Below are 15,045 nucleotides of genomic sequence, written 5' to 3'. Positions count from 1 at the left end.
TGACATAAGACTCGTGTTTAAGAGAGATAGCCTCTCTACTGGCTCATCCTCTGCTTTGATGTGGGGGACCCCATGCTGGGTAATGAGTTGAACAGCTGTTCTGATTTACGTCACAGGACAGCTGGACGTAAGCATCTAAGAATCTAACTGGACATACAGACAGTTACTTTCCTGGTCTGGATCCCGGAATGGAGGAGGACAAAAGGCCTCCAGCACAATAGATCTAGAGACATTAGTGGCGGCCTTAGGAATGTAGCCCGGCCTCGGGTGAAGAAATGCCTTCACCGTGCCAGATGCAAATTCCAAGTACGAAGAGGTAGCCGACAGAGCTTGCAAATCTCCTATCCTTTAAAGAGACATGATAGCTAGGAGGAACAATGATTTTAGAGTCAAAAACTGGACTGGAACCTCTTCAATAGGGCAGAGAACCTAGTGTGTACTGCAGGCCTCAGCCTCAGTGTGCCATGGAGGAAATCTGTTACCAATCGGTCTCTCCCTAAAGACATTCCCCCCAAAGGAATGTGGTATGGTCCACATAAACCTTCAATGTGGACGGGGGTAAACCTGCAGTGAACCGGTCCTGCAGGAACTCCAGCACTGTACCAACAGTAACTGGGTCCAACTGATGAACACTGCACCAAGTGAACACATAGCTTCTATGATAGCATCTTGCGACAACAAGGAGCTCCCAACACGAGACCCTGAGATAGGGACCATAACCAAAGCACGTAAGCATCACCGCGTGAGCTTGATCATGACCTAGATCATAATGTTGCCCCGTATTTACACCTGTGGGTGAAGCATTCCAAGTATGTGCTGCTCTATAAGAAAAAACTGAATGCCCAAACGCTTTAAAGGTACAGTGTGTAGTTGTTTAAGTATTGTATTAGTTAAAATCAATGTCTTTATTCATAAATATGTCCTCATTGGTGTAAAATTACCTCTGCCAATGATCTGACCTCATAAGCAAAGAATTTCTTATCTTTATTTTCATTGGACAGGTAAATCCATGGAGCCTTCCATGTCGTTCCGTCATTTTGAAAAACTATAATAGCAGAGAGGGACAAAAAGCACTAGGCTAACTTAACCCGTTTCCACAACACGTTTTGGTTCAGAGCCAGCGTCACGTGACTGAAACCAGCTAAAGGAGATCAGTGAGAGGCGCTTGGCACTGTCCCGGTAAATCTGAAAGGCTGTACTTCATAATGCAGGATCATACTTATGCCGAGCCACAGGAGATGCTTCTTACAGTCTGTGATTCACACTGCTTTCGTTGTTAAGCGTAGGTGGGGCCATACCATGATAAATATTATCTCCTAATTTAATCATGTTTTAATTGATTATCATTTTTAATGATCATATTTAGTTAAAATTTTACAATTATAATACAATTTTATTTTTAGAAAATATTTTCAAAGCCTGATTATAGAGTCTTCGTATTGATTGTAATGTAGTTCCACCCGTCTGCGTACCGCTGGTGAGGCAGAAGATCATGGCATTAATGTATAACTTTGAGTCCTCAGTAGTTAAATTATTCCCAATACAATACAATACAATACAATACAATACAATACAATACAATACAATACAATACAATACAATACAATAAAATATTTATTTATAAAGCACGTTTAAAAACAGCCAAGGCTGACCAAAGTGCTGTACATAGCAGAAAATAAAATGCAGAGCAGTACAGGACAATAAAAAATGAACAACTGATAATAAAGAGCAATGATCGAATCAGAATCAAGAAGCATCAAAAGCAAGAGAGAACAAAAAGGTCTTTAAGGAAGATTTGAAGATGGAAACTGAAGGAGCCAGTCTGATATAAAGAGGCAGACTGTTCCAAAGTTTTGGGCCTGCAGTCGCAAAAGCGACTTGAATGTAATTGTGAGTCTATTATTATCCTTTCATATTTATACTCATGCACTGCTGATAATCTTCTTCCTGCTACTATAACAACTGCATCTGGATCTCTATTTGTGGAAACAAAATGGTGTAAACATGAATTTATTAACCAGATAGAGATAATGGCCATGGCAGCAGATAATTCTTCTGCAGCTTGCTTTATCATCAGCATACATCTGACAATTAACGTGGGTCATTAATACAAACCGAATAACAAAGGACCCAATGTTGAACCTTGAGGTACACCAACATGATTAATGACGTTTCATGAAGTCTTATGGTCTACTCAAACACACTGTTTTCTATCAGTATATGATCTTATCCATTTAATTACCTTTTGGAAATTATAATTTGATAGTTGTTAATGCATATTGAGAAAATTGCATCCCTTATAATTATATGCAACTGTATAAACATTTCTGGTTATTTTAGGTTTTGATTCAAGTGAGTTACAATCCTTATAAAACTAGCAAACCTAGGCTATTAATGAATATACAAGATTAAATATATAAGAAAACAAGAGTCTGTGTTCTGGCTGATTGTTTGTGCTCAGAAAGAATTCAAACAAAAGTATTTCATTAAACTATTTTTTCATAAATTATGTAATACATAAATAATGCATTCCAGCTTAGTAATGTTTACTTATTGGCTGTGTGTCCTCTAACTGTCTGTTCCGGACATTATCATTTCCAGGACATCCTGTTAAAATGACCAGACCCCAGTGGAGCCACTGTAGCGACCGAATGATCAGCCCGGGATTTCTGTGTTCAAATGCTGTCCATGGCCTTAAACTATGACTAGCCCTTTCCTTCCCAGTTCAGATCCTGGCCTCTTAATTTCCTCAGAACAGACTGTTTACTTTATGTGCTCACAAGCCACAGTGGTCATATAAACAATTAATTGCATATCATTAAGATAAATATACAAATACATGATTTCACAGCCAAACTGCACTGGTTACTGCCAGACATTCATATCTCTTTGGTATCTGTCCAGTGTGGAAGTTCCACTCTAAAAAATGCTGGGTTGTCAAATATGGACAAACCCAGCCATTGGGTTAAATTTTTAAATTGCATTTTTGACCCAACGTTTGGATTTGTCCATATTTAACCCAAAATTTAACCCAGCATTTTTTAGCGTGTACTGTGACGGTTATATGTTGGGTTAAAGCTGTCTCTCTCTAATAAGCATAGACAACATCTGCAAACTTTTTCTGTGCTGATTTTACACTCTAAAAAATGCTGAGTTTTTTTAACCCAATGTTGGGTCAAATATGGACAAACCCAAACTTTGGATCAAAAATACTATTTAAAAATGTAACCCAATAGCTGGGTTTGTCCATATTTGACCCAAAATTGGGTTAAAAAACCCCAGCATTTTTTAGAGTGTAGGGGTAAATTTACAGAAGTTTTTTTGCGCTACAGAAAATAGAAAGATATGATGAAAATGTATTAAATTAATTGAGTGCTAGACACTGAAAGCATAACCAATCATTTTTACAAGAGTGCACTGTAAAAAAATGCTGGGTTGGTTTAACACAATTTTGGGTCAAATGTGGACAAACCCAGCCGTTGGGTTAAATTTGTATAATGCATTTTTAATCCAACGTTATGGGTTGTCCATGTCTGACCCAAAATTGGGTTAAAACAACCCAGCATTTTTTAGAGTGTGACCTGGCCAAGAAAGCAGCTACAATAACATAAACAAATACAGAAAAACACAATCAAGGATCACAACAGGAATTTACCAAAGGATAAAACACATAATCTGCTACAAGTATCTTAAACTTGTTTAGTGATGAAAGCATAGTCAGCTTTAAGATGTTTGGTAAATTATTCCCAGCAGAAGAAGCAAACCCGATTCACCCAATTCATTACAACGAATATTGGTTTGTATTAGAAATGCAGAGAGAAGTAAGATGAAATTAGACGACACATATCTATAAAATAATCAGTTCCCATAGTCGTTATGGGAACTGATTTCATATAATGAGATGTTTAATCAACAATAGGGTTTAAATTTAGCTCTTCATCTGCGGTTCATATTCCAAGGAATAGGAAATGACTCACACCGACACACGCATCCCTTAAGGTTTGAATTAAATACCATATATCCTGTACATGTAAACACACACTTGAACTGCAGCAGGGGGCAGTGGCTGCTCAGAAATGCAGATCTGAGACTGACTGCAGAGATTAACACTGATTACTATACTAACCACAGACACATGCACTTCATTTCCACAAAATGAAAGACCTGCTGTCGTGCTAATGTGATGAGTACAGAGAACAGAGGTCTGTAAAGTGTATTAACTGGTACCAGGCTCCCAGCAACATGTTTAATGGTAAATACGGGGAAACAATTACTGGTGCTTAAATTCATTAATACTGTTGCAATATTTATGGCAGGAAATATAAATTCAGGCAATTTTTTAACACTTTTTGACATTGAGATGACTGGGGAAAATGTCACAATTATACTGAATTAACAATATGTAATACATTTAATTAATAAACCACTATAATCGGTTAGTTTAGCGTTCTTTGGCATATTTATTCCTGTGATCAAAGCTGAATGTTCAGCATCATTACCCCAGTCTTCAGTGTCACATGATCCGATGATTCGATGCTCAAAAAAACATTTCTGATTATATTAAATGTTGGATGTTTTTCTCTCGTTTTTTCTCTTTTTTTTTGATGAATAGAACGTTCAAAATAACAGAATTTATTTGAAATATAAATATTTTACAGTCCCTTAAAATATGTCCTTGAATAAAAGTATTAATTTATATCAAAACAAAAAAGTACACAAACGTAGTGTAAATATTATGTTTTATAATTAAGTTAGTATGTTTTGTAAGAGTGTGTGTGTGTGTGTGTGTGTGTGTGTGTGTGTGTGTGTGTGTGTGTGTGTGTGTGTGAGAGAGAGAGAGAGAGAGAGAGAGAGAGAGAGAGAGAGAGAGAGAGCAGTCAGTGCAGTGAGTCTTCAGTGTTTATCTCGCATCCTCCATCAAACGACACACTTTACACGGCTTATAAACCACTTTCAACAAATGGGGCAAACATTTGCCTAAACTTTTGGGGGTTGTGACCTGCACTAGCGAACAATATCCTCAACGACAAACAAGGTACGGCGACGTTTGCGTTTCTCTCACTATAGGCTATTTATGACATAACTGCCTTCACTTAACATTCATTACACTGTGAAAGAATGTTACTTCTTACTCTCTTTACATCGTCTTAAGTTTGGCAAATCGTTTTTTTTTTTACTGTAGGTTGAGCTATATGTTGCTTTGAATATTAAAAAGTGAAATTCTAGATTCATTGGTTGCTGGTTTCTGGATTATTTAAAGTGATCATATGAATGGTTTTCCAGAACTGCTCGTGAAAACTCTTTGAGTGACTCACAAATGTACAGAAAACCTTACAAAGCTTTGTTTGGATTCTAATTGAAACCAGTTTTATTCTTGAAGATCAGGCTAGATGCAAACTCTGCCCTCATTGTTGATCAAGTTTGGATTAATTCTGCATTGGTGTGGCGGAATTAAATATAATTATAACTGAATAACTGATATATAATATCAGTTGTTGCTCAGCAATGACAGCTCAGTTGTCTAGCTAGTTTTCAAACTTATGATGAGCTGATTTGTGTTGACCCCGTCGGAGTTACAGTCATGTTTATTAAACTGATCACATTTCCAGATAGAGAATATTCATACATCTCTCATTAGGGCCATAAAGTCCTCTTCGCACAGATGGAAAGATCCTGCAGTGATACATTCCTGTTGAGTGAGAGGTTTGGGAGGGAGTTAGTGACAGATCTGAATCATAAAGATCCCTCTGAGTGTGTGTGTGTGTGTGTGTGTGTGTGTGTGTGTGTGTGTGCTGGCAAAACTCCTGATGGCACACAGAAAACAAAACAGAGGAATGAGTTTATGAAGGGACAAAAGTGTGTGTGTGTGTGTGTGTGTGTGTGTGTGTGTGTGTGTGTGTGCGCGCTGGCAAAACCCCTGATGGCACACAGAAAACAAAACAGAGCAATGAGTTTATGAAGGGACAGAAGTGTGTGTGTGTTTGGGGGGGGGGGGGGGGGGGGGCTTAGTCCATATCCCCTGTCTCTCTTCACTTCTCTTACCCTCTCTCTCTCTCTCTCTCTCTCTCTCTCTCTCTCTTCATTCCACTCCAGGAACAAAAACCGGGAAACACCCAGCAGGGACAGCATTCTCCTTTTGGGAAATTGCCACAGGAATATTTGCAGAGAGGAGCTGATCCGTGAGCTGGACCCTGTCAGGTAATTCATTCTTCAACTCTGAAATGTCTTTAAAATAGTGTTTGGATTGAGGCTCCATAATAAATCTGGGATAAATTTCGATCTGGACCTACTGAGAGAAAAATAGCATAATAATAACATCTTCAATATTTCCATGAACCGAGTGTGACTGTTAGAATACACGTGTGTATTTCTCTGTTATTTTTCATCTATGTGTCAACTTTGCCTCAGATATTTCACTTTGAATCTTTTAGAAGAAATAAACATCTGTAGAAACGAGACAGTTGTTGCTGAGCTTAAAAATTAATTTGATGAGAGATATTCGAGTTTATGTTGCAATCTCTGACTTTGGTATGTTGGCAAATCAGCACAGCTTGAGACATGTGTGAAATATTTTCCCCTCCTAACTCAGTTTACAGTTTTTCATCATTTTCTGAAATCCTTACACACAATTTTAAAAACTCACACTAAACGGAACAAACAGCTAACTTCTGAATCCCAATGCAAACTTTGCCCTCCGACAATACACACAATCTGTCAAAAACACAGACTTCATGACTGTTTGTTACGGATTAATTCAAAACACTGCAAACAAACGCTTTACAATATGTTTTGAGATAAATCATTTGGCACATTGTGAAATCACAACACAGACTGATAACTCTTTCAGGGACAATCCTGACAAAAGAAATGCAAAACAGTAGCCTAATGTACTAAATACAGACAGTAAGTGGATAGATCAATACTCTAGTACATGCTGTTTTGGATAAAAACCTGAACTTTGAAACGTCACGCTGACAACATGTATAAGGAAGAGTCCATGCACACACAGCAAAAAGCTTTATATCCTAACGCATGTACAGGAGCTCAGCATCAGCATCAATGTTGTCATCATCTCGTCTCGGGTCCGGGTCAGGACATACAGTAATATCTATCACAGTGTACAGCATAAATAGAGGGGTGCAGATACAGTGAAATTCAACAATAAGCTTTAAAGGTGCATAGCGCAAGATTCTGAGTTTTTGCAGAACTATGCCACCTCTGGCGGCAAGCGAAACTGCAGCCAGAGATGTGCACGCTCATAGACCACACGCACACACACGCTTACATGAGCACGAGCTGTTCATAACCAAAGGAGCATCAGCCGCAAATCTTTTGTTTACAATCATAATGTCTTCAGAGGTAATAAAGTTATAAATCCCGTTTGAGCCCTAGAGCAGACCGGAGATCTCTCCATTTGTTGAAAGCCTTCCCTATGTTTACTCTCGTCTTATTCCGACGCCTGTCTGAGTCCAATTTGGCCCTTTTGGTTGCACTAGACAAAAGTTTTCTTTTTTTTATCTTACGTGGAGTTTGCGTTGGTGTTTGAAATGAACTACAAGCAGGTCTCTTACAATCCATCTTCTACGGAGAATGCCGGCGAATACACAAACCCACCAGACATGTGAGCGTGCCGTGAACGCGCATGACGTCACGCCTAGTCTAAAACTCCGGCCCGAATCCCTCTTATTTATTTTACTTTACAGGATTATAGAGACAATCTCAGTGATCAGAGAAGGGCTCATTCAGCCCATCAGGCAATTGTTTAAGCATGTATAGGTTAGAAAACGGGTATTTTTAACATGAAAATATGCTTAATGCACCTTTAAGAACGGATTATTTTCATTACATCTCTGTAAAGAGATCTTGCAGTATGGAAAGCACTAGAAAAGAAAAGTTGAAATACCAAAGAATTGAATATGAACTTGGTATGCAATACAATACAGTATAATGTCAATTACAGTATGGTAAAATAAATAAATAAATGTAGCATCCTCAGCCAGATTGGTATTAGTAATGTTGTTAGTATTAGTATTAATTATGTATTAGTAATGTTGTAGTATTATTCATGTCAGTATTAGTAATGTTGTTAGTATTAGTAATGTATTCAGTATTAGTAATGTTGTTAGTATTAGTATTAATTATTTATTAGTAATGTTGTAGTATTATTAATGTCAGTATTAGTAATGTTGTTAGCAATCGAGAAAAACTATAATATGTGGAGTCAACTATAAGTAAACCATTAGTTGGTTGATTCCCATGACAAGTGTAAACACTTGGATAGCTCTGTTACTTGCACAATGCTGTCAAACACATTTGCCATAATGTATGATTGTAAACAAATACATTTTGATTCATTTCCATATATAGTTTTTCTGATGTAGTAACTTGTTTGCAGTTGCACATATTGTCCCACAGATTGGGGGAGTGTTCTGGGAAAAATGTTTGATCATTTTTGCAATTCCTCTTGGTGACTCTAGTGAAATTACATCACGCTCTCCTTTTAATCTAAGTAAAAGTCAATGGGCATGAAAGTAATTTTTCTCTCATTTTGTTTTTAGGATGTTGACCCAAGAAGACATGGACTATGAAAACTTGACTTACGAATACACAGACTTTGGCTACATAGAGGAGAGCAAAGCTGATGGCTACACTCAGAGAGAAGCTCTTCACATCATATCGGTGATCATCTACAGCCTGGCGTTTACTCTGGGTGTAATTGGGAATGGTGTGGTGATCTGGGTGACCGCACTCAAAAGCAAAAGGACCGTAAACAGCGTATGGCTGCAGAATCTGGCCATTGCCGACTTCGTGTTTGTGCTTTTCCTTCCGTTCTCCATCGACTACGTGCTGCGAGACTTTCACTGGCACTTTGGGAAGACCATGTGCAAGCTGAACTCGTTCGTGTGCACCATGAACATGTACGCCAGCGTGTTGTTTCTCACCGTCCTGAGTTTGGATCGCTACATCTCACTGGTCCACCTCAACTGGTCGGAAAGGTATCGTAATGTCCGGCGGGCCTGGTGTGTGTGTGCGCTGATTTGGATCATATCTTGCTGTTTAAGCTGCCCGGCCCTGATATTCCGGGACGTAATCCAACATGACGGGAAGATCGTGTGTTTTAATAACTACCACAGTGAGAGCATGCACGCGGTATTTGTGAGACACGTTGCACTCGTGTCTCTGCGAACCACCGTGGGTTTTCTGCTTCCATTCGCCACCATCACCGTAAGCGGCGTGTTGCTCGCCGCCAAGATGCGCCAGTCCAACTCGTTACGCTTTACCAGCTTCTCCAGAACCGTCTCCGCTGTGATCCTCGCGTTCTTCTTGTGTTGGGTGCCGTTCCACACGTTTAGCCTGATGGAGCTGAGCATGCACCACAGCATGTACCTTAACTCCGTGCTCATGGTGGGCTTCCCGCTCGCCACCAGCCTGGCCTTCTTCAACAGCTGTGTCAACCCCATTCTCTACGTGCTGCTCACCAAGAAAGTGCGTAAACTGGTGAGGAGGTCGTTGTTTAACTTCACCAAGAGCTCACTGAGAGAGCTGAGTCAGTCTGTGTCTGCTACTGAGTTAGACTCGGCACTGGTCAGCTGCTCTCCTGACGAGCCCATGGCCAACTCCTCCATCTGATGGGCTCCAGTCCCTCCAAACTCACCCCAACTCAAGCAAGCCCAAGAGCTCCAACTGGACTGAAAACAGATTGGTTGGGAAATACTGGCTTTTAAAGGTGCAGGAAGACCGATGTTACTCACAATGGCTATGTTTACATGCACACCTTTTGTTTTTCGATCAGACTGAACTAATTTCCGATTGATGAATCTGAATGTAGTGTTTACATGAACGCTAAACGTGTGATCGGGTTTATATCGGGTCTCGTTTATATGTCACACGCTTCAAATAGGAATTGATTTTTTATGACGTGCTCACTGCACAAATAAATATAGAGTTTCCCGCTGTTTGCGCATAATAACCATTCTCCTACATTGGTTCTTTATTTATTTTAAACAGCAGACTTAATATCCGTCTCTGGTCATAATTTGGAGACAATGAGCATATGCCGTGCTGCTTATATTGATCACGCAGTAAAAATGCCTGTGGATGAGAGTACGAAACAAGGACTGGTGGGACGTTGTCCTGCTCCACTTCACAGAGTGAAATGAGGATTTTAGAATGACTGGACACTCATTTAAATGACACTTTATTCAACACGAACAACAGCTCGCTCCGCACATCATACGTCATCACGCAATTTCAACGTCATTGCACACGCGCAGTCCTTTCAGTTTCAGTTTTCAATCCGATCAAGTGTTTACATGTCCTCTTGATCCAGGGCTGGACTGGCCATCGGGCATACTGGGCAGGGCACTTTTTTTTTTGCTTTTTGGGCCGATACATCTCATACTTTAAAAAATATTGTATTTTTTTTGTCTGAACGGCCCTTAAAACTCGTACATCGGCGGCCCATTTATTTTGCTTAATTGGCGGCGCTGGGATCTTTGTGCCGGTGTAATGCATTGGACAAAAAAAGTCAGTTTTTTTCTCACAGACCGGCCCATGAAACACGTAGATCAGCGGCCCATTGGTTCTTGTCTTGACTGACACTGGGCTGGGCCAATCACATCTTTAAACACCTGGGCTCAGAGCGAGCATGCAGTGTCAGTGTGTATCTGTCAAAATAGTCAGAGAGATGGAGAAGAAACGCAAGGAATGTGTAGAGAAATAGCGTGGGAAAAAAAAGAATTGAAACCATTACCCAGTTACACATTATTTCCACATCTGCATACTTGACGATTACGCATTTTACTAGAATTGTAATAAGACTTGTTTGTAAACTATGTTTAAAAACCAAAATAAAAGCTTGATGCAGTTTCCGTCAAAATAAAAGATCATGTGTTTATCTCTTACAAGTATAAAAATTAGTACAAAACTAATTATGAAAGTTTCTTTTATTTTTTAGTGCGTTTGTTTTACAATATATGGCTATAACTGTCATGGGATTAATAGTATAACTATTATTATGTACTAGTGTAATGTAGACAGACACTATATCACAACTAAAAGAGTTTTGAGTTATTCTTTGTTCATTGTTCTCTTTTGCCCACTGAATATGGGTTGGAATTTTTAACTCTCAAGCACAAAAGCACACAATATTTGTGTTATATAGCTTGTGTTAGCTATAGCTTGTTTTAGGATTCATCACTGTGGAGTATAGTTTGTTTCATCTGTTAACTCTTACTCATTCCTACTCACTCATTACATGGCATGGGAGTTGGTATACATATTCAAGGGCGTGCAAATATCGGTTATGTTTATGATCATATGTAGTGGGCCAGTCTGGGCCAAAATGCCAGGGCCGATTTTTTGTCCCAGTCCAGCCCTGTCTCGATCGGATTAGAAAAGGAATAAACCACCCCTTTCATTCGGATCGAAATTTCAATCAGATCGATTTAGGTGTTTAGATGAAGGCTTTTCAGTCTGATTGAGCCGTCAATACGATTACTAATGGATTATTTGGTTGCATATAAACGTAGCCAATGTAAGCTCCGCATCCGTTTTCAGGGCCGTCTGCTTAGGTGTCTCCAGTGATGGAAAGCTTTTCGTAAGATAAACTCGTGTCTTAAAGCTATTGCCTGATCAGAACCCAAGTGATATTCCTCTGACCTTTTCTCTTTTGTAATGTCTCTCAGCCGTCAGTCTTCTAATCTCCCTCTTTTTGACTCACTTTTTCTCCTCCCCATCATGAGTGGACACGCCCCCTACTGCTGATTGGCTCACTCTCTCTCCTCCCCATCATGAGTGAACACGCCCCCTACTGCTGATTGGCTCACTCTCTCTCCTCCCCATCATGAGTGGACACGCCCCCTACTGCTGATTGGCTCACTCTCTCTCCTCCCCATCATGAGTGGACACGCCCCCTACTGCTGATTGGCTCACTCTCTCTCCTCCCCATCATGAGTGGACACAGCCCCTTCTGCTGATTGGCTCACTCTCTCTCCTCCCCATCATGAGTGGACACGCCCCCTACTGCTGATTGGCTCACTCTCTCTCCTCCCCATCATGAGTGGACACAGCCCCTTCTGCTGATTGGCTCACTCTCTCTCCTCCCCATCATGAGTGGACACGCCCCCTACTGCTGATTGGCTCACTCTCTCCTCCCCATCATGAGTGGACACACCCCCTACTTCTGATTGGCTCACTCTCTCTCCTCCCCATCATGAGTGGACACGCCCCCTACTGCTGATAAACTCACTCTCTCTCCTCCCCCATCATGAGTGGACACGCCCCTTCTGCTGATTGGCTCACTCTCTCTCCTCCCCATCATGAGTGAACACGCTCCCTACTTCTGATTGGCTCACTCTCTCTCCTCCCCATCATGAGTGGACACGCCCCCTACTGCTGATAAACTCACTCTCTCTCCTCCCCATCATGAGTGAACACGCTCCCTACTGCTGATTGGCTCACTCTCTCTCCTCCCCATCATGAGTGGACACGCCCCCTACTGCTGATTGGCTCACTCTCCTCCCCATCATGAGTGGACACACCCCCTACTTCTGATTGGCTCACTCTCTCTCCTCCCCATCATGAGTGGACACGCCCCCTACTGCTGATTGGCTCACTCTCTCTCCTCCCCCATCATGAGTGGACACGCCCCTTCTGCTGATTGGCTCACTCTCTCTCCTCCCCATCATGAGTGAACACGCTCCCTACTGCTGACTGGCTCACTCTCTCTCCTCCCCATCATGAGTGGACACACCCCCTACTGCTGATTGGCTCACTTTCTCTCCTCCCCATCATGAGTGGACACACCCCCTACTTCTGATTGGCTCACTCTCTCTCCTCCCCATCATGAGTGGACACGCCCCCTACTGCTGATTGGCTCACACTCTCTCCTCCCCATCATGAGTGGACACGCCCCCTACTGCTGATTGGCTCACTCTCTCTCCTCCCCATCATGAGTGGACACGCCCCCTACTGCTGATTGGCTCACTCTCTCTCCTCCCCATCATGAGTGGACACGCCCCCTACTGCTGATTGGCTCACACTCTCTCCTCCCCATCATGAGTGGACACGCCCCCTACTGCTGATTGGCTCACACTCTCTCCTCCCCATCATGAGTGGACACGCCCCCTACTGCTGATTGGCTCGCTCTCTTTCCTCCCCCATCATAAGTGGACACGCCCCCTACTGCTGATTGGCTCACTCTCTCTCCTCCCCATCATGAGTAGACACGCCCACTACTGCTGATTGGCTCACTCTCCTCCCCATCATGAGTGGACACGCCCCCTACTGCTGATTGGCTCACTTTCTCTCCTACCGCATCATGATAGGACACGCCCCCTACTGCTTATTGGCTACAAGTTTGGTTTCACCTTTAACAGCATTTACCAAAAAACGAATGCAGAACATTACCATAAATATGTATTTAATGCATTATCTCTTTTATATTAAGGACCAATACAGTAGTCAACATTTAAAGTGGATTAAAACCTTTCATCAAAGTTATACATGAATTTTGAACAATACCCGTTTTGTTTGATGAACTTTTTTGATCCACTTGATCCAATGTTGACTATACTGTATATATATAAAGTGTTGAGTATAGAGTGTATAAGTGCATTGTATAATGTGGCATTTGGGTTCTATATAGAACGTTAAAGGGTTCTGTCAGGCGCTTCACATATAGAACCTTAGGAGCTCCCATCATGTGATCATGTTATGGATTAAGTTTTAATTCTTTTTTTTTATTTTTTTTAATACATTTTATAGATCAAGTAGCTCATAAACACACTAGAAAAATGAAATGACCCATTAAACATGAAAGTATTATGCAATATTTTTTTTTTTGCCATACAGAGTTCTTTAAGGTTGAGTGAAGAGCCGTAGAGTTCTGTATAGAGCCACAACTGAACCTCTTTTTCTAAGAGTGTAAAATTGAAGAATGAAATTTCAGCTCTGTTTGAAAGAACTCATTTTACATATTATACTATTGTGTCATTTGGATCCACACTGTAACTGAATTAATAAAGTTAGTAATAAATTGCTCATTCTAATGTTTTAGAATTATTCTGCTTTATAAGTTATTAGATTAAAGCTCTACAACTTTAAAGTAACAACATTTGTGGTATAATGTTGATTATGAAATTTGAATAAAAGAGCTTCTGGAAGTGAGCCGACTGTTCCAATGGCAGTGTCCCGCTGAGGCTGTGATGAATTGACTCAGAAAGACTCAGAGGAGTAGGAAAAAATATCATTAATCTTTAAAAAGTCCTTAATAATAAATTCAAAAAGGAAAAATGCAGGAGAATGCCAGGAATAAAGCATACCACATAATAATAAGATGAGACCAAACAAAAAACTGAGGAAACTAAGGGCTTAAATGCACAGGGAAACATAATGATTGACAGGTGAATGTCATGGATAACTAAGGGAACTAGGGATTAATCAACTGAACTGGAGACAGTGAAAATACATGGAAACAAAAAGGCGACTAAACTAAGCATAGTCCTGACAGGTAGCTAGCCACAAATTATGTGATTTTTTTATTGTGAAATTTTACTAATCTTTTTTGTGTAAAGATATATCTTGTCAGCCACAAATTCTGTCGACTGGCCTTGACTTGTAATGAACCTGGAATATTTATTTAACTATAAAATTAGTAATTTTGAATCAGGCCTGGTTTCACAGACAGCGTTAGATTAAGGCCTCATCCACACTACTGCGTTTTAGTTTAGAAACGGAGAATTAAAACGAATACGATCTCCGTCCACACCAGCGTTTTAGCTGTGTATTAGAATTAATATCCGTCCACATTAAAACGACTGAAAATGCGGATTACGTGACCATTCACCAACACTGGCGCATGTAGGCAGTATAGCATTGTAAAATGCATTATTTTCTTGCACAACATCTGCTAGCAAAGACATCAACGTCAGCAACGCTTGTAATTCGTTATCCATGTTGCAGTCACTAACGTTACGTAGTCCAGGCTGGTTTTGTATGTTTTCTTCCCGGGGACGAGTCATGTGATGTGTGTCTGACGAATCA

At 40.6% G+C, this 15,045-nt stretch overlaps 1 protein-coding gene and 1 long non-coding RNA gene across 2 annotated transcripts; one reads left to right on the top strand and one right to left on the bottom strand.

The window, feature by feature from the left end:
* Window positions 1-4,857: 4,857 nt before the first annotated feature.
* On the top strand, window positions 4,858-10,875 carry cmklr2 (chemerin chemokine-like receptor 2). The gene is made up of 3 exons (XM_079618813.1): window positions 4,858-5,035; window positions 6,094-6,198; window positions 8,559-10,875. The coding sequence occupies exon 3, from the start codon at window positions 8,560-8,562 to the stop codon at window positions 9,628-9,630; it is 1,071 nt and encodes a 356-aa protein (XP_079474939.1). The 5' UTR covers window positions 4,858-5,035; window positions 6,094-6,198; window position 8,559; the 3' UTR covers window positions 9,631-10,875.
* Window positions 10,876-11,762: 887 nt separating this feature from the next.
* LOC307001829 lies at window positions 11,763-14,104 on the bottom strand. Its single transcript, XR_013798328.1, has 3 exons — window positions 13,255-14,104; window positions 12,550-12,938; window positions 11,763-12,396 (listed from the first exon to the last, which is right to left on the bottom strand). It is a non-coding gene; the product is annotated as an uncharacterized lncRNA (long non-coding RNA).
* Window positions 14,105-15,045: the final 941 nt, after the last annotated feature.

This window comes from Phoxinus phoxinus (assembly GCF_949152265.1).
Source record: "Phoxinus phoxinus genome assembly, chromosome: 7".
NCBI lineage: Eukaryota > Metazoa > Chordata > Actinopteri > Cypriniformes > Leuciscidae > Phoxinus > Phoxinus phoxinus.
This window is presented reverse-complemented; position numbering and strand designations above follow the sequence as displayed.

Coding starts and splice junctions, on each gene's coding strand:
- cmklr2 (XM_079618813.1), top strand. CDS start 8,560: ATGTTGACCCAAGAAGACATGGACTATGAAAACTTGACTTACGAATAC.